General features: G+C 39.7%; 1 protein-coding gene across 1 annotated transcript; it reads right to left on the bottom strand.

The window, feature by feature from the left end:
* Window positions 1-1,181: 1,181 nt before the first annotated feature.
* On the bottom strand, window positions 1,182-23,610 carry Olr1 (oxidized low density lipoprotein receptor 1). Its single transcript, XM_032907357.1, has 8 exons — window positions 23,447-23,610; window positions 19,354-19,455; window positions 16,714-16,959; window positions 13,562-13,699; window positions 9,684-9,821; window positions 5,438-5,574; window positions 4,172-4,287; window positions 1,182-3,896 (listed from the first exon to the last, which is right to left on the bottom strand). Exons 1-8 carry the CDS (start codon window positions 23,529-23,531, stop codon window positions 3,752-3,754), a joined length of 1,107 nt encoding a protein of 368 aa, XP_032763248.1. The 5' UTR covers window positions 23,532-23,610; the 3' UTR covers window positions 1,182-3,751.
* Window positions 23,611-24,161: the final 551 nt, after the last annotated feature.

Raw genomic sequence — 24,161 nt, 5'->3', positions numbered from 1 at the left:
CTCAAGCAAAAAATCCCCAGGACCAGATGGTTTTAGTGAAGAATTCTATCAGACCTTCAAAGAAGACATAATACCAATACTTCTCAGAGTATTTGATAAATAGACACAGAAGGAACACTGCCTAATATATTCTGTAAAGCCAAGAAGAAAGATCACACCAAAGTGTGGGTGCTACAGTACTCCTCAGTATGGGGAAGAGAATAATCTCTGGGAAGTAGAGGGAGAGAGGGATCTGAGAGGGAGAGAGTAGGGAGAGGGAAAAGCGGGGCAATTCAGATATGGGGAAGAAGTAAGAGGGTCAGAATTGTAGGTGTGTAGCATTGGGGAGGAGGGTCTGGGGGTATCCACTAGAAAGTCCCAGATGCTAGGCACCCAATAGCTTCCCAGGACCCAATAGTGAGGACTTTAGCCAAAATACCCAACAAAGGGGAGGTAGAGGCTGGAGAGACCATATCCAGTGGATAAGCACGGACTCTAGTTGAAGAATGTGGCCACCCACCCACCTCAAAAATATTAATCCAGAACTCCTAATGCAGAGACAAAGTGTGGAGCAGAGACAGAAGAAAAGGTCATCCACAGACTGCCCCACCTAGGGATCCATCCCATCCACTGACACCAAACCCAGACACTATTGCTGCTGCCAAGAAGTGCTTACTAACAGGAGCCTGGTATATCTGTGCCCCGAGAGGCTCTGCCAGAGCTGGAGCAATGCAAACGTGAATGTACACAGCCAAACATTGGACCGAGTGTGGGGACACCAATGGGGGAAGTTAGGGTAAGGACCATAGGAGCTAAAGGGGCTTGCAACTCCATAGGAAGAACAGCAATATCAACAAACCAGACCCACCAAAGCTCCCAGGTACAAAACCATCCAACCAAAGTACACAGGGGGTACTCATGGCTCCAGCTGAATATGTAGCAAAGGATTGCCTTATCTGGCATCACTGGAGGGGAGCCCCAAGGTCCTGTGGAGGTTTGGTGACCCAGGACATAGGAATGCTAGGCCACTGAGGCAGAGTGGGAGGACAGGTGGGAGAGCACCCTTATAGATGCAGCGGGGAGGGAGGAGGGGATAGGGGGCTTGTGGAGGGGAAACTGGGAAGGGAGATAACATTTGAAATGTAAATAAATAAAATAACCAATAAAAAAAAGATGAACTATAATGAAAACAAACATTCTTGTTCCACATTAGGCTTTTTTTTTAATTCTCCAGTATGTATGTAAATCCTTCAGATTTAAAATGTAAGAAAATAAAATTCTCAAAAGATGTGCTTAGTTATTTCATTACAGAAAATGTACAGACAGTAAATGATAACATGAAAATAAATCCAAGACTATTTGCCATTTAAGAACTTCAAACCAAAAGTGCAATTATACACAGTTACGTATCAATAAAAATTGCTATAGGGCCTGAAGAGATGGTTCAGGGGTTAAGAGCACTGCCTAACTTTCCAGAAGTCCTGGGTTCAATTTCCAGAGTCTGTGGGATGGCTCAAAAATGTCTGTAATTCCAGTCTCAGAAGATACAATGCCCTCTTCTGACTTCCTCTGGTATTAGGCATATACGTGGTACCAATACATACATGCAAACAAAATACTGCATATACAGTGATAAGTCTAAAAATTAAGGTTTTCATAGAAGAAGATAAACCTATTCTTACTGCAACTTGATACGCTAAGGCTGGTTGACATCTGTGGGAAGCCTCCTCTTTTCTGAAGAGAAAGGGAAGAGTGGATGGGGGTAGGAGAGGGAGGTGGGTGAAGATTGAGAGGAGAGGAGGGAAGGAAATTGGAGTTGAGATGTAAAGTCGACTAATTTTTTAAAAAATTAAAAATTTCAAAAAGCAATGGTTAACATGGCCAACCATATATTTGCACACTGAATGACCCAAGTGTCACACTCAGAGGTGCTTACCTGAGAAACCAGAATCGTCCATGGGCATTCATAGCAGCTTTATTTGTAGGTGACCCCAAACAAAAACAACCCAAATGACATCAACAAATACACAGATAAAAATGACAATATGTACCCACCAGGGGAATGATCAACATTTAAAAAAAAAAATTGAAGAACTGATACAAACACTGAGGCAGAGACGTATGAATACCAAAATAATAGCACCAAGTGGAAGAAACTGGACTGAGAAAATCTGGATGTGTTATACTATTCCATTCACATAAACTGCATGAGCCATACATGGTGGTGCACTCCTTCAGTGTTAGCACTTGTGAGTCAAAGGCAGGAGGAACTCTGGAAGGTGGAGGCCAGGCTGGTCTGTGTAGTGAGTTCCAGGGCAGTCAGAACTATATAATGAGATTCTCTCTTAAAAACAAGATTATAAACTCTATGAAATGCCAACTGACAACAGATTGGTGTTTGTTCTAGGGAGGAAGCATTGGAAAGGGGCAGAAACAACAGGTATGCTTATCATCTTGGCTGTGGTGATGTCATCACTATAAGGAACCATGGAAACTACTTACAAATTTGGATTATTGCAAATTCATTACACACAAAGCTGCCGATGTCTCATCTTCTCAAGGACGTATCTAGCATATGAACACACACACTCACACACTCAAATACACACTCATACACACGACATATATGCTATATTACCTCTAGCATAATGGAAAGCTTCCTTTGAAATGGAAGAGTCTGTGACTTGTGGGGATGATGGAGGCCCTGATAATAGATATTTCTAAATCCATCTGTTCCCATAGAACAATATTTTTATACCCAGCTCAGGTGATTCTAAGAACTTGTTCTTCAACTGAGTTTCACCCATTTTGGTCATGTATGTTTCTAAGTCATAGCATGGCATGACAGGGTCAAGGAGAGACTGTCTACAAAGTATGTAATTTAAGGGAAAAATTCTAGTTTTGTTTTGGGGCCGTATTCTATGGCTTTATAAAATACTGTTTTAAGCTCTGTTCTTTGGTAGAGCAAAAGTGAAGAAATAGCTGATACAAGAAATGATCATGGGACCTAGAGAAATAGCTCATGGTTAAGAGTACTGTTCTTTCAGAGGACATGAATTCAATTCTTCACATCTATGTAGTAGCTTACAGCCATCTGCAGTTCCAGTTTCAGAGAATTTGATGCCCTCTTCTGAATGGAGACACTCACGTGGTACACAGAGATATATATAGGCAAAATATCCATAAACACACAATAAAAATAAAATAAAAAAAACATAAATGTGTAAATGGTGCAGTCTGGAGATGGACCCCAGTCGTGAAGATCAAGCCATAGCTTTTTAGAGGCCATGAGCTCCTGCTTACAGTGTAGCTTTTCCAGTTCTGTTTCTTTGCATGCTATTTCTTAGGCACGTTTTTAACTTTGAGCCCTCTGCCTGCACTTGAAGAAGGTTTTCTACATTCTGTCTTTCATGCAGCAACAGAAGGCATACCTGAGGTAGAGGAAATTGAGCAGAAAGCATCCCCCAGGTCAGATAGGAGGCATCATTTAAAACAAGAAAGAAAAAAAGGATTGCAGGTTGGTTGGGAGTCTTGGGAGGGGCCAGGCCAGTGTACATGGATAAACAATTGAATTCACAACTTTTGATACAAAGATGCCATCAGCTGGACCCCCGGTTTTTTGCTTCTGGTCTTTGTCTCTGTTGAGGTGAACTGCAGTTAGAAAGTAACTGACAGCTGTCAAGGCCACATGTTTTACACCCAAGAAAGGATAGCTTAAATTTCAAAACAACAGTCAAAGGTCTTCTCCTGTTCTTCTCCAGAATCTTTAGTTTCACTGAGTTAGCAATAAATTTGCCTTCTTCTGACATATGCTGAATGCAGTTAAAATGCAGTTTTCAGCAAACACGACTCCTCCTTGAATATATGCACAGGTGCCTGATGAGTACATCTGTAAAGAAACGCCCCTGGTCCTAAAGCTGCAGGCGGAAAGAAAAAACAAGAAAACAGGACACATATTATCTTTATGTTAGAAATCAACCACATCTCAAAGCTTGAAATCAGCAGTAATGGGAAAGAAAATGCCGGCAAGGTAGGAAGGGGCAAATTACAAACCCTCTTGTGATTTTAGTGTATTTACCACTGTTCATTCTGACAAGAAGAGGACATAGGTGGAATGTGACAGGGACTTCAAAACAGGTCCAGACAGAAATAGAACACTCAAAATGACCACCAAGAGCAGTAGTAGACTTACAATTGAAAACTCAAAGGAGAGCCGTTCTCCCATAGCCATGGGTGGTTGGGATTCTTCCGATGTAATCCCATCCAAAATGGGGAGGTGGAATGGGAAGTTGCTTGTAAGACGAAGTTCTGTGGAAAGACAACACTCTAAGTTTTAGATTCATCAAACTAAGTAGCAGAAAGTTCTCCAATATCCCTCGGTGATTTAGTGAAATGCTAGTCTCTTCCTCACTTTCACTTCTATTAGTTTGCGTGTATCTGGTTTTATGTGGAGATCTTTGATCCACTTGGTCTTGAGCTTTGCACAAGGTGATAAGAATGGATCGATTTGCATTCTACTACATGCTGACCCCAGTTGAACCAGCACCATTTGTGGAAGGAAAGCATTTATTTTGGGCTGGCTGACAGTTCAGAGGATTAGTTCTATGTCATCATATGGGAAACATGGCTGCACACAAGCAGACATGGTGCTGTAGAGGAACTCAGAGTTCTGTGTCTAGATATGCAGACAGCAGGAAGAGAGTGACACTAGACCTGACTTGAGTTCCTGAAACCTCAAAGCCAACCCCTAGTGACAAAATTCTTCCAACAGGGCACACATCCAATTATACCACTCCCTATGAGACTATGTGGACTATTTTCATTCAAATTACCACAGGGAGTAACATTTGTTTGAGAGAGAAAATACCATCAGATTGCATAGTTGGCCTTGGGCATATAGGATGTGAAGTCTCCATAGACTGAAGGAGCTGAAGAGGTTTGCAACCCCCTAAGAAAAACAACAATATCAACCCCCTAGAGCTCACAGACACTAAACCACCATCCCAAGAGTATACAGGGATGGACCTATGACTCCAGCCACATATGTAGCAGAGGACAATCTTGTTGGTCATCAATAGGAGGAGAGGCCCCTGGTCCTCTCAAGACTTGATACCCCAGTGTAGGGAAATGTCACAGCAGGGAGGTGGGTGGGAGTGGGTAGGTGGATGAGGGAGCACCCTCATAGAAACATGGGAAGGGAGGATGGGATAGTGGGTTTCCAGAGGGGAAACCAGGAAAGGAGATAATATTTAAAATATTAGATAAAAAAATCCAATAAAAGAAAAAAAAGAGAGTTGCCATAGCCATGGCATCTATTCACAAAAATAAAACAAAAATGAAAACAAAACAAACAAAAAGCCAAAGAACAAAAACATGACTAAGAAACTACCCCAAACTCTTAAGCCTTCATTTTCTTTTATCAATCCATAATCCATCACCATCACCCCAAAGAACTCACCAGATCATCTGTGGTACTAATTTGTAGTAACTGGGCATCTAAAGACAGGCAATTCTCCCGACTTTTTTCCCAGTTGAAGGGCCCATGGAAGAGGTAACAGTTTTCTTTATGCCAGATCCAGTCTTGTGGACAGGGACCTAGGAAGTGTTAGCATATAATGGATGAGTTCTGAGTAAAAACACTTCTTCAATTCTTCCTTAGAAAGTTATCCAAATTCTACAGAAACCAGAATGGCCAGAGTCTTTACTTCCCATATATAGGTGTGTGTGTGTGTGTGTGTGTGTGTGTGTGTGTGTGTGTGTGTGTGTGTGTGTTGCATTCTTCAACTATATATACTTTTGAATAAAAAGAGATAAGGCATTCTGATTTTAGTAATCCATCCTTTAGAAATCTTTCCATTTAGCATTTCATTTCCCATCTTTGGAGACATAGAGTAGTATACAAATTTGGAATTTGATTTTTTAAAAGTTATATTAGAAATGTTGAAAAGGAGAGTTAAAGAAATGGATGACCACTGGCAATTCTGTTATTATAAAGTCAGACATGCATTTAACAGCTCCATTTCTCTGAGTAACAGTATTAGGTTTCGCTACTTCGTCTCCTTCTTTTATCCCTGTGTTACCCAATATAGTCCCCAATGTGGTTTGTGAAATGAGATGAGTTTGCAGACACCTGTGTTTGCATATAAAGCATTCATGTGACTTTGAGAGCTAGACAGAACCATGCTGACTAGCCAATTGAGAACATCATACTAGTTTATGTTAAATTAATATTTCAGTTAAGAAACCTATGCCATTACAATTAATTTTTCCTTCCTAAAACATGTGTGTGTGTAAGAAAATTTAACTTTGCACAGTGGACTGCATTCTTTGAAACAAGTTTGCTTTAGGGAGAATGTAGTATTGATATAAAATGAGGATTCTTAACTTCAGAAACTAAGAGGTTCCTAGCAGCAAAATTTTGTAAGGAATCCAGCAAAGTCAGTCCGGGAGAAGGCAGTAGATGAAGGTGTCAATATCTATGCACTGAGAACTCCCAGACCATCAGCATGGTCAATAGTAACATGGTTGTGATGTTGACACACAAGGAATTGCCTTTTGCTCTACATTGTGACAAAAGGGGAGAGAAAATGCTTAAGGAGAGTTACATTGTATTTAAATTTTTGTTGTGGAACAAATCCATCTGATAATTTTATACAAGTAAGCTTCATCAGAAACACAAATGAAGGCCTCATATGGTAGCACTCAGGAGACTAAGTCAAGAGGATTTCCATGGGTTTAAGGCCAATCTGTTCTAATTCGTGAGTCCCAGGCCAACCTGGGCTACAGAGTGGGAATCCATCTAAAACTAACAATAAAAAAGAAACAAAACTACAAAACAAAATATTTATATAAATGATAAAGTAGAAGGAGTTTAGAATAGTGAAAGCAAAAAGAAAAGTTCAAAGGGCACATATGAGTCTAAGGTGGGATGTGCAATGTTCTTCGTGGTTAGTCTAGGCCATTGCACTTGCAAGTGTAAACAAATCAGGTTTTTTGGACTGAAGAAATGGTTAGACACTTGGTCTACATTATGCCAAAGTGAGAAAGGCATGCTTCTATATGTAGTTTTAAAACTGACAACATTACTCTGTGTGTGTGTGTGTGTGTGTGTGTGTGTGTGTGTGTAAAAACATTATATAGCACATAACAATATCCCAGTATTACATATAAATTAATGAATACAAATATTATTTACCAAGTACACAAGCTGTTCGAAATACTTTGTATATGTAAAACTCAGAGACAGACTCCATTAATCATCTTCATTTGACAGATCAAGAAGTCAGGAATTTGTACCTAATGCTGCATATGTATTTAATGTCTGTTGATAGACCTTGGTTGCCAACTTATCTGCATCTGGAATGGACTAAAGGCCAGGCTTCTGAGCATGCCTGTGAGAGATTTTCTTAATCAGATTATCTGAACTTGGGAGAACTAAATGTGGGCATCACCTTCCTGTGTCAACACAGAGACAAGGAGGGAGAAGAGAATTTGTGCTAATGGACATTAACTCTACAGCAAGTTGATCAATCCCATAGTGGCATTCCTTCCCTGATATTAGAATCAACCTCTCCTGGCTTCCAAAATAGGCTGAAGATCAGTAGCTCTTCAAGGATATTCTAGAAAGTCAGTGCCAGACAATGACAAGTCAGATAACCAACTTCACTAGTTGATCAACTTCCAAATTCTCTACCCATCCAGTATGAGATAAGCATTGTTGGATTCTCCAGGCATATTATGTAAACTAAACCAATAAATGCCCTTTAAATATATAGTCATTCCACTGCTTCTGTCCCTTCCTCAGAACCCAATACATCCACTATAAGACGCTTCCTCTCAAATGTCTTTGTGGATGAACTAATTGAGTTAATATTCCTCTTTGGGCTCTGGACTTGCTGTTTCAGGGTTTAAGAGCCTACAGGGAACCTGCCATTTACATCAATCTATATTCATAGATAAAGATTAAAAAGGGACCACCAAATCTGATGCTAGATGTAAAAAAGGAAATCTAGCCTATGTAGAACCTGCTTCTCCTTTGCTTCCATGTAAATCATACCAGATCTGTTAGTAGGCCAGGTACAACCTTATTCAAATTTGAGAAAAACCTCATCTTTCCACATGGGATTTCTTGAAGTCACATGATCAAAACATGCATCTGGGATTGCTACTAATTGGTCGTATCTAACATTTAAAGGACTGTAAAACCAGACCAATATATCTGCCAGAAGGGCATATGTATACTCTGTATCTGACTTGTTGTTCAATTCTGGCATCTCTGAGAGAAGGCTTCTCATGGTCGTGACACAGACGAATCCCAAACTGTTTTCAGGTGACAAATGTAAACTGTTTTGCTACTACGTCTGTGAAACAAACCGTTGGCTGGCATTTTGGCTGCCTGTGTATGGAAATACTCCCATCTCTGATATTTAATCCTTCTTCCCTTAAAAATCGTTTTGAAATATTGGATCCATTTAATTTATGGAAAAGTCCTCCACCCCCTGCTAGAGAAACTAAATATATGTTTGACACAAGTTGAAGGTCAATTTGTCAAAACCTTAATGTTTACTTTTGCAAATTTTAATTCCATTTACACCGTACAGACATCTATTTATTTATTCAATTAATCTCTTCCTGTAGCCACACCTAAAACTTGCTATGAAGATTAGGCTGGCCTTGAACTCAGAAACCTACCTGCTGCTGTATCTCCAGTTGGGATAAAAGACACAGCATTTCATGCCCTTTCGTCCTGAGCCTGAAAAGACTTATAAACGGAGTAACTCTACATCTAACCACTCATCATCATTATTGCTAAAATCTACCCTAATCTTAAAAATTTGTCTACATAGTGAAGGAATGTCAATCAATATTATCACTATGTAATCCTTTTCCAAAGAAACGGCACGTTTAAAATGTTAGCCTCACAAACAAGATGTTGGAGAAGTTCTCTTTTGAGTGACAACTGATAATCCTCACAATAGAGTCCTCATTTGAGCACTTCCTAAGAAGGGCCATGGTAGCAAGAGACTCCGTCACACCTAACTCTGTACTTACAAGCATGCACCTCTTTGCTTACACTGCAGAAAATACCAATATTGCAGAAATGTAGTAAAAATGCAGTAACAATCTCCGATGGCACAAAGGTTGTCAGCATACTGTTATTCTTCCTCTGCTCCCTAGATTCTTAATCCCTTGAGAGAGATGAAACCATCTTACTTCCTATATAAGCCCACTTCCCAAACCTCTTATGTTTGTTCAGTCTGAAGTATCCATATAAGTTTTTAGTCAGCTGACCTCCACTGCTTGTACTTAGACAGATGTCGTCCTCATTTAGGAAACAGGGTCTGGGCTAAAGAACTGCAATGAAAGGAAGACCCCAAGGAAAGGGAGGCCAGTGACTAAGATGCATTCAGACAGAAGCAATAACATATCTGTGGCAAGAGGTGACAATGGGACAGTACTGTGCTTCAGCTCAAACCCCAAAGCTAGCATTTGAAAGAAAAAAGGCAGAAAACTTAATGGCCATGAGAAGGAGAGCTCCAACAACTCATTTTCAATGGTTACCAGGCTTCCCATGGGCTAAGGTGGAAATGGCAGTCACCGAGAGCTTGTGTAGGGCACTCTGAATGCTTGGCATATGTGTGCTGTGCTGGTTTTGTTAAATCTAAATAAGACTGGGCTGAAGACCCACCAGGCCCGCCCTGTACCTGAAGAGTTTGCAGCTCTCTGCAGGGCTTCTTGGAGGTTCTGATTCTGCTGCAGAAGCTCCTCCTGCTCTTTGGATTTCTCGTTTAGCTTCCAGCTGAGGGTGTCTATCTGTTCCTTCAGTTCTCTCTGGGACTCCTCTAGAGTGTGAGCAAAGTGGGAAAAAGTCTTTAAGAAGAGTTACATTAAAAATTCAATTTTCACTGTATTACAAATAAACCTGATAATTTTAGAGAAGTAAGCTTCATCAAGAAGACAAATGTAGGCCTAATGTGGTGGCTCTTGCCTGTAATCTCAGCACTCAAGAGACTAAGGCAGGAGGATTTCCATGAGTTCAAGACCAATCTGATCTAAATAATGATTCCCAGGCCAACCTGGGCTACAAAATGAGAATCTATCTAAAACAAACAAACAAACAAACAAACAAACAAACAAAATGAAACATCAAAAAATCAAACAGACCTACACAAAATGAAAACATGTTCATAAACAATAAGATTAGAAGATTCTGGAATAATGAAAGCAGAAACTAAAGTTGAAAGTGCATACAAAAATCTTAAGCAGAACATGAACTTTCTTCATAATATGCCCAGACCCATTTTAGTATATAAATATAAACGAATCAGTTTTTGGACCAAAGAATTGGTCTAGACACCTTGTGTATATTGTGGCAAAGTGAGAAAGGCATGCCTATATATACTGTATTAATCAACTACATTTCTTTGTGTGGGTGTATGGTGTATGTGTGTGTAAAATATATAATACAGCTTATAGCAATACCTATTAACACATACAAAATTTAATAAACACAAATATTATTTGCCAATTGCACAAACTGTTGAAAGTACTTTGCATATGTGAACTCATCTAATCATTGTGAAACTCAGAGATAAACTCCACCAATCATCCTCATTTGACAGATCAAGAAGTCAGGAGTTTGAACCTCATATTCAGTGTGTATTTAATGTCTTTTGATAAACCTTGGTTGTCAACTTATTTGGGTTTGGAATGGGCTACCAACAAGACTGCTGTTCCTGTGAGACAGTTTCACAATGAGATTTTCTGAAGTGGGAAAACCTCCTCTAAGTATGGACGCCCCCTTACTGTGTCAACACAAAAACAGGGCACAAGGGGATTTTGCTTTGTGCTAATGAACATTTGCTTTGTAGGCAAGCTTATCAATACCATGGGTGCATTCTTTTACTGATATTAGAATCTGCTTCTTCTGACTTCTAAAATAGACTAAAGATAAGTAGTTCTTCAAAGAAGTTCTGGATTTTCAATGCTAGACAATGACAGGTGAGACTTCCAGCCATCACCGAGTATTCAGCTGCCAATTTTTCCACCTATCCTTGATGGACTCTCCAACCTAATAAACCCCCTTTTAATATATTGTCATCCTGCTGCTTCTGTTCCTCTTCAGATCCTAATACATTCACTAGAGCACACTTCCTCTCAAATGACTTTGAAGGTGAACTAATTGAGGAAATATTCCTCTGTGGGACCTAGACATGCTAGATTCAGGTCATGCTAGACATTCAAGATTTGGGGGTCTACAGGGAACCTGCCATTTTCATCAAACTATTTTCCTATATAATGATTAAGAAAGACAATCAGTTCTGATGCTGAATGTAGAAACTATTCTTCTGATAACCTTGCGTCTCCTTAGCTTCCAAGTATTTTATACCAGATCTGTTAGTAAGACAAATAAAACTTCCTCAAATTGAAGAAAACTAGCCTCGTTTTCCACATGGGATTTCAGTATTATGATATTTTTATTACACGTTTTCTGAAGACATATGATCAAAGAGTGCATCTGTGGTCTCTACTAATTGGCTATATCTAGCATTAGAATGAATGGATCGCAAAGCCTATAATATCTGCCAGAAAGAACCATGTGAGTTCTGTGTCTGATCCACAGTTCATGGTCGGCATCCCTGAGGGTTCTCCATGGTCCTGAGACAGATTGAATCCCATGCAATGCAATCTAGAGCTGATAAATATAAACGGTTTCATGGCTGCATCTGAGAAACAGACCTTAATCATCTGTGTGTGTAAACATCCCCATCCTTGATATTAAGTCTCCTTCCCTTAAACCTTATTTGAGTATCGAGTTCCTTTATTTTATTTTGTTTTATTTATTTTATTGGAAGATATTTCCCTAGAGAAATAAATCTATAATTTGATACTAGTCAAATGTCAATTTGTCTAAATCTTTCTATTTAGTTTTGTAAATCTAAATTATTCCTTTTCTGTTAAAAGTCTCCCTCCCTCCTTCCCTCTCTCCCTTCCTCTTCCTCACTTCCCCTTTTCTGTCTCTGTCTCTCCTCTCCTCCTCCTCCTCCTCCTCCTTTTTTCTCTCCCATCTCTCTGGTTTTTTCCCTTGTAGCCATGGCTAGAACTTGCTATGTAGACAAGGCTGACCTTGCACTAGGACATCTGCCTGCTTCTATCTCTCCTGTTAGGATTAAAGGTGTGTTCAGCCATGCTCAGCCTGAAGAGACTTATAAACTGAGTAACTTTACATCAAACCACTCACCTTTAGTATTGATAAACTCTATCCTACTCTCAATATTTTAGTATATAATTTGAAGGGATAGCTATCAATATCATTATTATTTAATCTATATTCAAAGAAACTCACGTTTAAACTGTTAGCCACCTAAGCAAGACATTGGAGACATTTGCTTTTGACTGTCATTTAATTTTGCTATTTCTGAGAATGGAACCTTCATTTGAGCACTTCTTAGAAAGGGACATTGTAGGAAAAGAGACTCCATAACACTCAACTCTGTACTTGGAAGCATATACTTCATTGCTTACACTGCAGAAAAGCTCAATAGTGCATTACATTCTCAAATCAGGTTCTGAATCCCTTTGGCAGATGAAACTGTCTCAGCTCCTATATAAACCCACTTTCCAGACCTCTTCCTTCTGATCATCCTGAGGTATCTACCTAAGTCAGTTGACATCCAGTGCTTACACTTAGGCAGATGTAGTGCCCATTTAAGAAACAGGGTCAGACACAGCCAGAATACAGCAAATACAGAGGCGTATGCCAGCAGGAAACCACTGAACTGAGAACAGGACCCCCGTTGAAGGAATCAGAGAAAGAACTAGAAGAGCTTGAAGGGAGCTCAGAGACCCCATTTGCCAAAAAGAGCTTCAGGGACTAAGCCACTGCCCAAAGACTATACATGGACTGACCCTGGACTCTGACCTATAAATAGTACAATGAATATCCTAGTAAGAGCACCAGTGGAAGGGGGAAGCCCTGGGTCCTGCTAAGACTGAACCCCATGAACTAGACTGTTGGGAGAGGGCAGCAATGGGGGAGGGGTTGGGAGGGGACATAAGGAAGGGAGGGGGGGAGATGTTTGCCCGAAACCGGGAAAAGGAATAACCTTTCGTGTATATAAGAAATACTCAAGTTAATAATAATAAATAAATAAATAAATAAATAAATAAATAAATAAATAAATAAAAGAAACAGGGTCAGAATGAAGCTAACACAGGAGCTGAGCTAAAGAACTGCAATGACAGGAAGACCCCAAGGAAAGGGAGGCCAGTGATTAAGATGCATTCAGAAGGAAACAATAACATATCTGTGGCAAGAGGTGACAATGGGACAAACGGTGCTTTAGCCCAAACCTCAAAGCTAGCATTTGAAAGAAAAAAGGCAGAAAACTTAATGGCCATGAGAAGGAGAGCTCCAACAACTCAATTCCAATGGTTACCAGGTTTCCCATGGGCTAGGGTGAAAATGGCATTCAAAGGGAGCTTGTGTAGGGCACTCTGAATGCTTGGCACATGTGTGCTGTGCTGGTTTTGTTAAACCTAATTCTAACAGAGCCAAACACGCACCAGGCCTCCCCTGTACCTGAATATTTCTCAGCTTTCTGCAGGGCTTCTTGGAGGTTCTGATTCTGCTGCAGAAGCTCCTTCTGCTCTTTGGATATCCCATTCAGCTTCCAGTTGAGAATGTCTATTTGTTCCTTCAATTCCCTCTCGGACTCCTCTACATTGTGAGCAAAATGGGAAAGTGTCCTTAAGAAAAGTTACATTAAAAAATTCAATTTTCATTGTAGCACAAATATACCTGGTAATTTTAGAGAAGCAAGGTCCATCAGGGAGACAAACATAACCCTAAAACGGTAGCTCTTGTCTGCCATCTCAACACTCAAGAGACTAAGGCAGGAGGATTTCCATGTGTAATTCAAGGCTAATATGATACAAATGATTTCCAGGCCACCCTGAGGAGCAGAGTGACAATCTATTCAAAATAAACAAAAAAATTTTTAAAAGTACAGAAAATTAAATTTAGGTACCTAAATGATAAAGTAGGAAGTGTGTAGAATAATAAAAGCAGAAACTAAATGTGAACTTTCCTTATAATTATCCTAGCCCCATTATAGTACTTAAGTTTGAACAAATCAAGTTTTTTTTTTTAACTCAAGAAATGGTCTTAGACACCTTGCCTATGTTATGGCAAAGTGAGAGGCATGCCTATATGGACTCTATTAAAGTCAACTACATTTCTTTGTGTGTGTATATGTATGTGGAAAATGATACAGCATATAGAAATATCTACTAATACATACAAAAGTTAATGAGTACAAATATTATTTACCAATTGAACAGACTGTTGGAAGTACTTTGCACATCTGAACTCATCTTACCATTGTGAAACTCAGAGATAAACTCCAACAGTCATCTTCATTTGAAAGATCTAGAAGTTAGGAATTTAAACCTAATGTTGAATGTGTACTTAATGTCTTTTGATAAACCTTGGCTGTCAACTTATTTAGATCTGGAATGGAGTAAACACCAGACTGCTGGACATGCCTGTGATGATGTTTCTTAATCACATTATCTGAGAACTAAATGTGGGCATCCCCTTCCTGTGTCAACACAGTGACAAGGAGGGAGAAGAGAACTTTGCTTTGTGCTAATGGACATTTGTTCTGCAGGCAAGTTTATCAATTCCCAAATTCTTCACCCATCCAGTGCAACGCAACTATTGTTGGACTCTCCTGACATGTTATGTAAACCAACCTAATAAATAAATACCCTTTAAATATATAGTCATCCTGTTGCTTCTCCTCCTCTTCAGAACCTAATACAGTCACTGAGCACACTTTCTCTTAGATATCTTTGTGGATGGACTAATTGAGGAAGTGTCCTATGGACTCTAGACTTGCTAGAGGTTCAGGATCTGGTGTCCTACAAACATTTTCATCAAGCTATTTGAAGAGATAAAGATTGAGAAGGACCACTAATTCTGTCGCTAATTATTGAACATATTCCTATGAGAGCCTTGCATCACCTTAGCTTCCAAGTAAACCATAACAGATCTATTAGTAGGACAGGTAAAACCTTCCTCAAATTTGAGAAAACTCGCTTCATATTTTCATGTGGAATTTCAGTATTATAATATTTTTACGAGACTTTTATTTGAAGCCATATGATCAAAGCTTTCGTCTGCGGTCTCTATTAATTGACTATATCTAGCATCAGAAGGAATGGAGAACAAGACCGAGAATAGCTGCCAGAAAGAGAGATGTGAGTTCCATGTCTGATCCATAGTTCATCTCTGTCCTGTGAATGAGGGTTCTCCATGGTCTTGACACACATTGAATCCCACGCTATTTATAGCTGATAAACTTAAACCTTTTCACAGCTGCACCTGTGAAGCAAACCATTGGTTGGGATTTCCATTGTGTATGTAAGCACTCCCATCCTTGATATTTAAGCCTTCTTCCCTTAAACCTGGTTTGAAGTGGTGAATCACTTCACTTTATTGAAAGGTCTCTCCATAGGAAAATTAAATAAATGTTTTAAACTAAATCAAAGGTCAATTCATCACAAAAATTCTGTCTACTTTTGCAAATTGAAATAACCCTATTCATATAGAAAGGATTTATTTATTTATTTATTTATTTATTTATTTATTTATTTATTTATTTGATCTCTCCATGTAGCTAGCCGTGACTTGATGTCCCCATGTTGACCACACTGGCCTTGAACTCTGAGATCTTCCTGCTTCTGTCTCCCCAGTTATGACTAAAGGCATGCACCAATTCTGGGTCTGTCAAGACTTGTAAACCGAGTAACTTTACATCAAACCATTCACATCATTATTGAAAACTATCCTGCTCACAATATTTTTGTCTATACCATGAAGGAATGGTCACCTATCTCATTATTATACATATATTCAAAGAAATTGCAATTTAAAGTGTTAGCCACATAAGCAAGACATTGGAGAAATTTGCTTTTGACTGGCACTTAATTGCTAATCCGGAGAATGGAGCTCTATTTAAATACTTCCTGAGAAGGGACATGGTAGTAAAAGAAATTCTGTACTTAGAAGCACATACCTCATTGATTGTACTGCTGAAAAGATCAATATTGCAGAAATGCAGTAACAATCTCTAACAGAACAAAGGTTGTCAGCACAATCAATTTTTCCTCTGCTCCCTAGGTTCTTAATCCCTTGAAATAGATGAAGCCATCTCAGTTCCTATATAAACTCACTTTCCAAACCTCTTATTTTTGTTCCATCTGAAGTATCCACTTCAGTCTTCAGTCAGCTGACCTCTACTGCTTCTACTTAGACAGATGCAGTCTCCATTAAGGAAACAGGGTCAGAATGAAGCTAACAAAGGAGCTGGGCTAAAGAAGTTCGATGACAGGAAGACCCCAAGGAAAGGGAGGCTAGTGATTAAAATGCATTCAAAAGGAAACAATAACATATCTGTGACAAGAGGTGACAATGGGGCAGAACAGTGCTTCAACCCAAACCTCAAAGCTAGCATTTGAAAGAAAGAAGACAGAAAACTTAATGGCCATGAGGAGAGCTCCAACAGCTCAATTCCAATGATTACCAGGCTTCCCATGGGCCAGGGTGAAAATGGCAGTCACAGGGAGCTTGTGTAGGGCACTCTGAATGCTTGACATATGTGTGCTGTGCTACATACTTCTAACAGAGCAGAACACCCACCAGTCCTCTTCACTGGCCCTCCCCTGTACCTGAAGCGTTCACAGCCCTCTGCAGGGCTTCTTGAAGATTCTGATTCTGCTGCAGAAGCTTCTCCTGCTCTTTGGATTTCTCGTTTAGCTTCCAGGTGAGGGTGTCTATCTGTTCCTTCAGTTCCCTCTTTGATTCTTGTGAAGCATTTTCTGCTTTCTTCTGGGCTGACATCTGCCCCTCCAGGATATGATCCTGCTGAGTAAGGTTTGCTTGGTATTTCTTTAGGAGGTCAGATACCTGGAGTACTAAACCAGAGAGAATTAAAAGTCAGCCTAGCCTGTCCAATATGTATGCTGCCCCAGGATGTCCATGAAATTAAGACAGCAACTTAAACAATCTATCTTGACACAGATGAGTGTTGACAGAAACGTTTGATGAACTTGAACAATAATGGAGGTCTAAATGCACTTGAATGACTTCTAAAAAATGGCCCATGCTTATTCACAATTTGTGGATTTAAATGTTATTTAACTGTAGTTTTCAAAATTGAATTTTTTTTGTAATTTTTTTAGTGATCTTGCATATATTTCTGAAAAAAAAGTTGCCACAGTTCTATGTTTTCTTGAGAGATGACAGAATAGCCTAGCGGCAGAGTGGTGAGGGATGGAGATATAGCTTAGTGGCATAAGAGGGAGGGGTGGGGATGTAGCTCTGGCATAGGGATGGGAGATTGTGATGTCCCCAAGTGGCAGAGGACTTGATCAGCATGCAGAATGCCATATATATATATATGTATGTATATATATGTGTATATATATGTGTGTGTATATATATGTATATATGTGTGTATGTATGTTTATATGTTTGTATATATGTTTGTATATGATGTAATGTATATGATGAATATGTATATGATGTATGCATATGTGTAGGTATATGATATATATGCATGTGTATTTGTATATGTACATGTATATGATGTGTATGTGTATGTATATGACATATATGTATATGAAGTGTATATGTATATATGTATATGAACATGATGTTTGTGTGTATGTGTATGTGTATATGTTTATGTTTATTATATGTATATGATGCATGTGTAGGTGTTTGTATATGTATATGACATATGTGTATGGGTATGTATATGTACAAGCTATGAAAATAATAAGGTTAAGACAATGGATGCGCATTAGTTCATGAAATCTCACCTCTAGTTGAGGAGCTATTGGCAATTGATGGATCCTGGAAAGGGAGAGTCAGTTTTCTTTACGGATGTGACCCCTGCGAGGTCACCTATGCTCCAGCAGAGGGCCCTATACCATACTCATACAGGCAGCATTAAGTAGAGTCAATGGGATTAAGAAGAAAACCAGAGCACGTGAAATTCAGAGGAAAGAGGGCATGGGTGTGTGGGGAGGAAATGAAATGGAGAAAATGGGAATGTGTTTGATCAAAATGCATTATGTACATAATGGAAATTCCCAAAACCATAAAACTGTAAAATACAAAATTTTAAAGTAATGATAAAGTAAGAAATACTATAATGGAATAAATAAAATATTGACAGTCTATAGTCATCACCTTTTCCCTAACTCTGACTCATAGAAGAAATTGCCATCAGCAATTTATTCAGCTTAATTTCTCTATAGCTCCTCCCACTCTGTCTACACTGCCAGACTTCCTAATTTTATTTAGGAACTTTGACATTTGCCTTCATTTTTGAGACAACCATCCATGAAATATTTGTAAATTTCTGTATGTTGGCAGTGAAATTTCTTTCTTTCTTTCTTCCTTCCTTCCTTCCTTTCTTTCTTTTTTATAAATAGTTTAGAAGAGTGGAGATTAAATGAATGTTGTGCAATTGAATAGATTTAAAGAACTGGGTTCTAGGAACTCAGCTCTCTTCCAGTGTAAGGCTATAGGCCAAATCTGATCAAGCCTGCTGGGTGGTGATTGATACCTCAAAGGTAGATTCTTCTGACTGCTGCTGTTGGGTGCGATCCCCTGTCCTGAACCATCATTAAGAGAGACCTCAAGTCCCACATACCCGTTCCCCCAATTACAAGGGGTTAGATGAGTTAGACATGTAGGAAGCAAATGGTACTTTTGAGTCCTTATATCTTGGACCCTGGCTGGTGGAAAAATTCAGACCAGCAACCTGCTCATGCAGGCTGGTGCAGGGACAATATTATCTTTCCTTCTTAGCCACTCTCGTTCTTATTCTCACTACTTTCTCTTTCTCAGCATCTCTAATATTCTACATGTTATAAACACAAATGACATTTTGTTATCAGTGTTCTACTTATTTTAACGGGGCCATATGATTCTTAACATTTAATCAAATATATCAAAACCAAAGTAAATGGGATTTCTCTTTCTCTTGGGTTGCTCAGATGTAACCCTATGTATTAGAAAATTCAAATTATTACCAAATTATTCTAAGGTGAAACTAGGCTCCTCGATAAAATTATGAAGGAAAACAAAAACAATCTACTGTGAACAGTCCCCATCCCATTCCCCTTTCAAATGGAGGAATGAGCACAGTATGGCCATTAATATTTAATGATATACTTAATGTGTATAAATACATAATATTAGCCTAAAATGAACATAAAGCTAGGCTGATCTGAACTGTTATATGCTGTGTTCATAACCCTCATTTCCCACCTCCAGTTCCCTATTTCAATACTTACACCGTGTCTGCTGTACAATAAGGGTCACTGATAACACTAGGCAAAGGATGGCCAGAGTTACAGCAGCAGGGCACCACCATGTGGAAGAAAGCAAATGCAGCCCTGCAGGAAAGGAGAATCAGAAAATTGGAAAAGGCACAGGTAGGTTGTCAAGCCAGACTCTGGATCCTGTCTGTGTCTATGCTTGCTTTGTGATCTGCATCTCTTAACACCCTGCCCCCAGTCTCACTGGCTCTGCTCCAGTGCTGGTAAAACAATGGATGATTATATGGAACTGAAGTAAATTACTCACATGGGAAAAAAAAATCACAGCTGGGATTCAGTATGAGGTATAGACCCTAAATACTTCATCCTGAAGCTTGTTCTTTAGTTGTTCACCTGTTCACAATGCTCTTCTAAGACCTCTCAACACAGCCTAATAACTCTATCTACTATGCAGAAAGAGAGATGTTTACATACACACAGGGGTTGGGTCTTGTGCATCTTGTATTCAGATGCTGAGTTCTGTGCCCCAGGACCAGGCTGCAGTCTGGACATGGGTATTATATTGACCAATGTGTGGTAAAGAATGCTCCCCCAATAATCTCTGATCTGACAATAAAAGGCTGTAGCCTGCGATTGGGCAGGAGAGAGAGAAAGGTTGGACTAGAGATAAGTAGGGGTGATCTCAGGTAGGAACTATGAGGAGAAGGAAGAAGATGAGGGAGGAGAAAAATGTAGCTGTTAGGCAGGGTGGACCAGGAGTACATGGCCAAGAGAAGTTTGCTCTGAGGACAGACAACTACAACAGAAGATGTACTAAGACACTAATTTGGCGAGAAATGGTGTTGTAAAAATATAAAAAAATAAAATAAAAACGCTGTCTTTTATCCCGCTAGGTCTGGCACTGCAGTGCCCCGAGATATCTGCTAGATAACTTAATCTTAGTCAGCAAAGCCTCTCACACGCTTTGCTTCATCCCATATCACACTGCCTCTCTCTGAGCCTGGCTGCAATCTCTCTACCTATCTAGTTCCCAAGGCAGGTGTCCATGCCAGAAACACACATCCCAACTCTGTGGTGGCCCAGACCAGCCGCCCTACACTCCATTACACTTAAATCTACACATGAAAGAACACACAACACAATAACCTTTGGCCCAGTTGATAAGATATAATTGCCCACCTAAACAAGACATACAAAGCCCAATCCACATCCATCCTTTAAAAACATTTGTAACAACCTGTAAAGGTACAGCGTGGAATCTTAATTTCACCCGCCATATTTTCCTGCCACGGCTTCTCTTCCTCTTCCTCCTGTCCCTTCCTCTTTTCCTTTCCAGTCTCCTCCTCTTCCTTCAAACTTCTCTCCCGCCCATCCTTCCTTCTCATCCAATGACAGCCTCCTTCTGTTCTGTACCTGCCCCTTACCTGTATTTTACAAATTCAATGGGGAGAAGGTTCTGGTGAAGTCACCTAAGTCCTGAGTAAGTGACTAGGCAGCTGTCCTGGGGGCAGTGGGATTAGCATGAAAATACAGATAATTCCAGGGCAAACCACAACTAAATGGAGTATTCAGGTAGGTTTTAACAGCATGGAAAGATTAGAATAGCTCAGAACCTGCCCAGCATAGTGCCTACAGCTTAATAAATTACTGTGTTTCCTCATCATTTTCTTGGGAACAAAAGAGGCATAAATGAGGTAGAAACCCCCAATAGGTATTAAGAAACAAAATGGGGGCTACAATCCCCGATAAGTTATTTTAGCTTTACACAGGTACTCATAAGTAACATCACATAAAAAAAAATGTTAGATGTTAAACAAAACATTTTAGTCAGTGATCTGAGATTTCCTCATGAAATTCTATGCCTAATATCTTATTCAATTCTTAGTTCTAAAATTGCTTCCTAGAACTGGAGTTATTGACCAAAGGAAATTAGAAATAAAACGTTGATAAGCAAGTTTCTTCTAGTAATAGCTGCCTTACACTTACATTAGGGGTGGCCTATTATCCCCAGAGGAAACGCTGCCTTATTTACAAAAACAAGTCATGCAGCTCTCAGACACATGATTGTCCAATGACGTGTCCCAGCATTGGATTACCACAGCCATTACAGATCCGAGAGGAAAACATCACACACAATGCATCTGGTTTAAGATAAGCAGAAGACTGATGTTATTCTCTCTAAAGAAGGAACCGAAAGTTTCAGTTTCACTAACTCGGTAACACACGTGTAAGAAAAGCTTAAAATGTAGGTCTTTGGGTTTTATGCTGTTCTTGCTCAAAATGATGTTTACTTTCTAATCCAGGCGTCTCTGGAATTCACCAGGTAGCTCAGGCTGGCCTTAGACTGGAAGGAAGTCCTCTTGCCTCAGCCTCCCCAGTGTTGGGATATCAGGCAAGCAGTACTACCTTTGGCTCTGAACGTAGTCCTTTAATCCAATGCTCATCAGCCAAAATGCTTGGACTACCAAGCTTTCAGAGTGAATGCAGTAAGGGCCCAAGCTGGCCAATGGTCAAACATATTCTGCGTTCTCCTGTGTTAGTTTGTGTTAGAATCCACAGATGATACAAAGCAGAGAGAAATTCTGACAGGGAGAAAGACAGCTCACTCTCCGGCTGAAGGATTTCTGTCTCTGCTCGTGTGGTGAGCCGACAAGTAATAGAAGACAGGAACATCTCTTACAAGCAGTTGCCTTAGCGTGGCAGCTGGCGTCAGGCATCTGTGTGTAAAAATCCTTCCCCTCCACCCCAGTATTCATCACACATTGTATGTCCACAACTCTTGAATGAAAACACCAATTGCCTGAGCCACCGTGGGAAAGAGAGACGCAAAGCTCCTATTATCAAAAGGCACCTTCATCCCATCTCAGCGGGAGGAGGACACTACTGGCTTTCTAATTAGAAAACAACGTTTAGTCAATCAGTAAAGATTGGTACACTAACTTCAGTATATAGCTTATACCACAGTAAGTAAATAGTCTAACCAGGACTCTTAAAGAACTAATCGTATTTATGGTAAAAGTCAGGTTAGAAAACAATATTTATTGCACAAATAATGAATGAGTGGTTGAGCAAATTCACACGTGGTACTAGCTCCTACATCTACTACTAAACACCAGCACTTCCTCACACTAAGCTAGCTCCACTGCTGCTGGGTCTACTACCAAGCTCCAGCACTGTCCTGACTCTGAGCTAGTTCAGTCACTCAGACATTAAATCACACCACACTCGGCCTTATCTTACCCACTGAGAGATTTCAGGCTTATTTACAGACACACTATGCCTTTCTTCCTCTTCTTACAATTTGTTCCTTTTTTTTTTTTTTTTTTTTTTTTTTTTTGTTTCTGAGTCAGGGTTCCTCTGTGTATTCCTGGATGACCTAAAGCTCACCCTGTAGAGCAGGTGACCTGCCTCTGCCTCCCAAGTGCTGGACTTAAAGTTGTGCACTGCCACTACCTGGTCTTTTTCTCTCGATTTTATAAAATAATAGATGTTTTACCTGTAGTTTTCTACAGAATCGAGTTATCTATTCAGCATAAGTAATTAAGTTTACTGTAATAGTCAAATACAAGCTACAATTTTTCAAAGCAAACAATGGACAAAGAGTCTAATGTATATTTGGCTGTACTGAATATGCCAAATCTGCATTAGATAACTAACAAAACACTCCCCATTTTTGCAGTACTTCAGCAACACACAAAACCAGTTACTGTGTACTCTGAATGGATGCATTTTATGCCATTTTTTTATGGACTGGATTCTTCATATGTGGGAGTCTGCTATGATTTTGGCCCTACTCTGTCTTGTCCAAGGAAACAGAGTGACTTTATTAATCCTCCAGATTCTGAGTTCGCTTTCTACAGACAGCAGATGATATGAGTACTGCCATTTGGAGAAGGCATTAACTTAAAGCCATACTAAAGATGTAGTGCCAGGTAGTTATTATCTTGAATCCTCCTTGCTCTCCTTCTAAATTAATGGCGTTACCCTCTTCTATCTTCTGATATTTGAATGTCTTTACCTTCTAACCTTATTCATCAGTACATTTAATTTATATTTCTGAGCTAAGCCCGGTATTCTGCCTCTATAAGCATCCACCCACCCCTGTTACCTTTAGGCTTCTTGCCACATGACTTCTGATCAGGCTGGTCATTCACAGGCTTCATCTTGTCATCAAAAGCCATTTCCAAATTCATGCCAAGAATGGAAAACTGAAACAGTCGAGGACCTCAGTCAGCCAACTGCCAGTGCGCGAGCTTCTGATGCAGTTTAAATAGCTGCTCTTATCTAGCAGAGGATGACTCAACCATCACAGGAGGAAGGGAGGCTTTGCTTCATATTGGAAAGTTGGCTAACACGAATTCTTAGGCTGCGTCTCTGGTGGGTGGGGAGAATGGTAATTCCAGTCGTGCTTCATGACCTTTCACTAAGAAACAGACAGCAGGGAAAAGAGCACTGTCTAAGACAATGATAGGAAAGATACTGTAGACAAATCAGATAAGGACTTGAAACTCAAAGAAGCACATTCTTCAAGTTAGGTTTGTAGAGAGGAATGTGATTGGACCAGACGGCTTGACTTCATTGTTCGAATTTCTCTGTTTACTGGTTTACCAAGGCAGCTTGTCACTCTCTATGGTGTCTTTTTATAAGTAGTATGTTTTACTTTTAATTGTTTTGATGGGCAATTAGGCATGTAACATAAACCATGTAGGATTCCCATTGCTAGACCTGAGTGCTGGAGTTGGAAGGGGAAGTCTTGCATACAGAGCATGAGGCCAGTAGAAATAGCTAGAGTAAGTCTCTGGGTCTGTCATCTTGGGAAATAC

This window comes from Rattus rattus, chromosome 6 (assembly GCF_011064425.1).
Source record: "Rattus rattus isolate New Zealand chromosome 6, Rrattus_CSIRO_v1, whole genome shotgun sequence".
Classification (NCBI taxonomy): Eukaryota; Metazoa; Chordata; class Mammalia; order Rodentia; family Muridae; genus Rattus; species Rattus rattus.
Note: the sequence above shows the minus strand (reverse complement) of the source record. Positions and strands in the feature narration are given on the sequence as shown.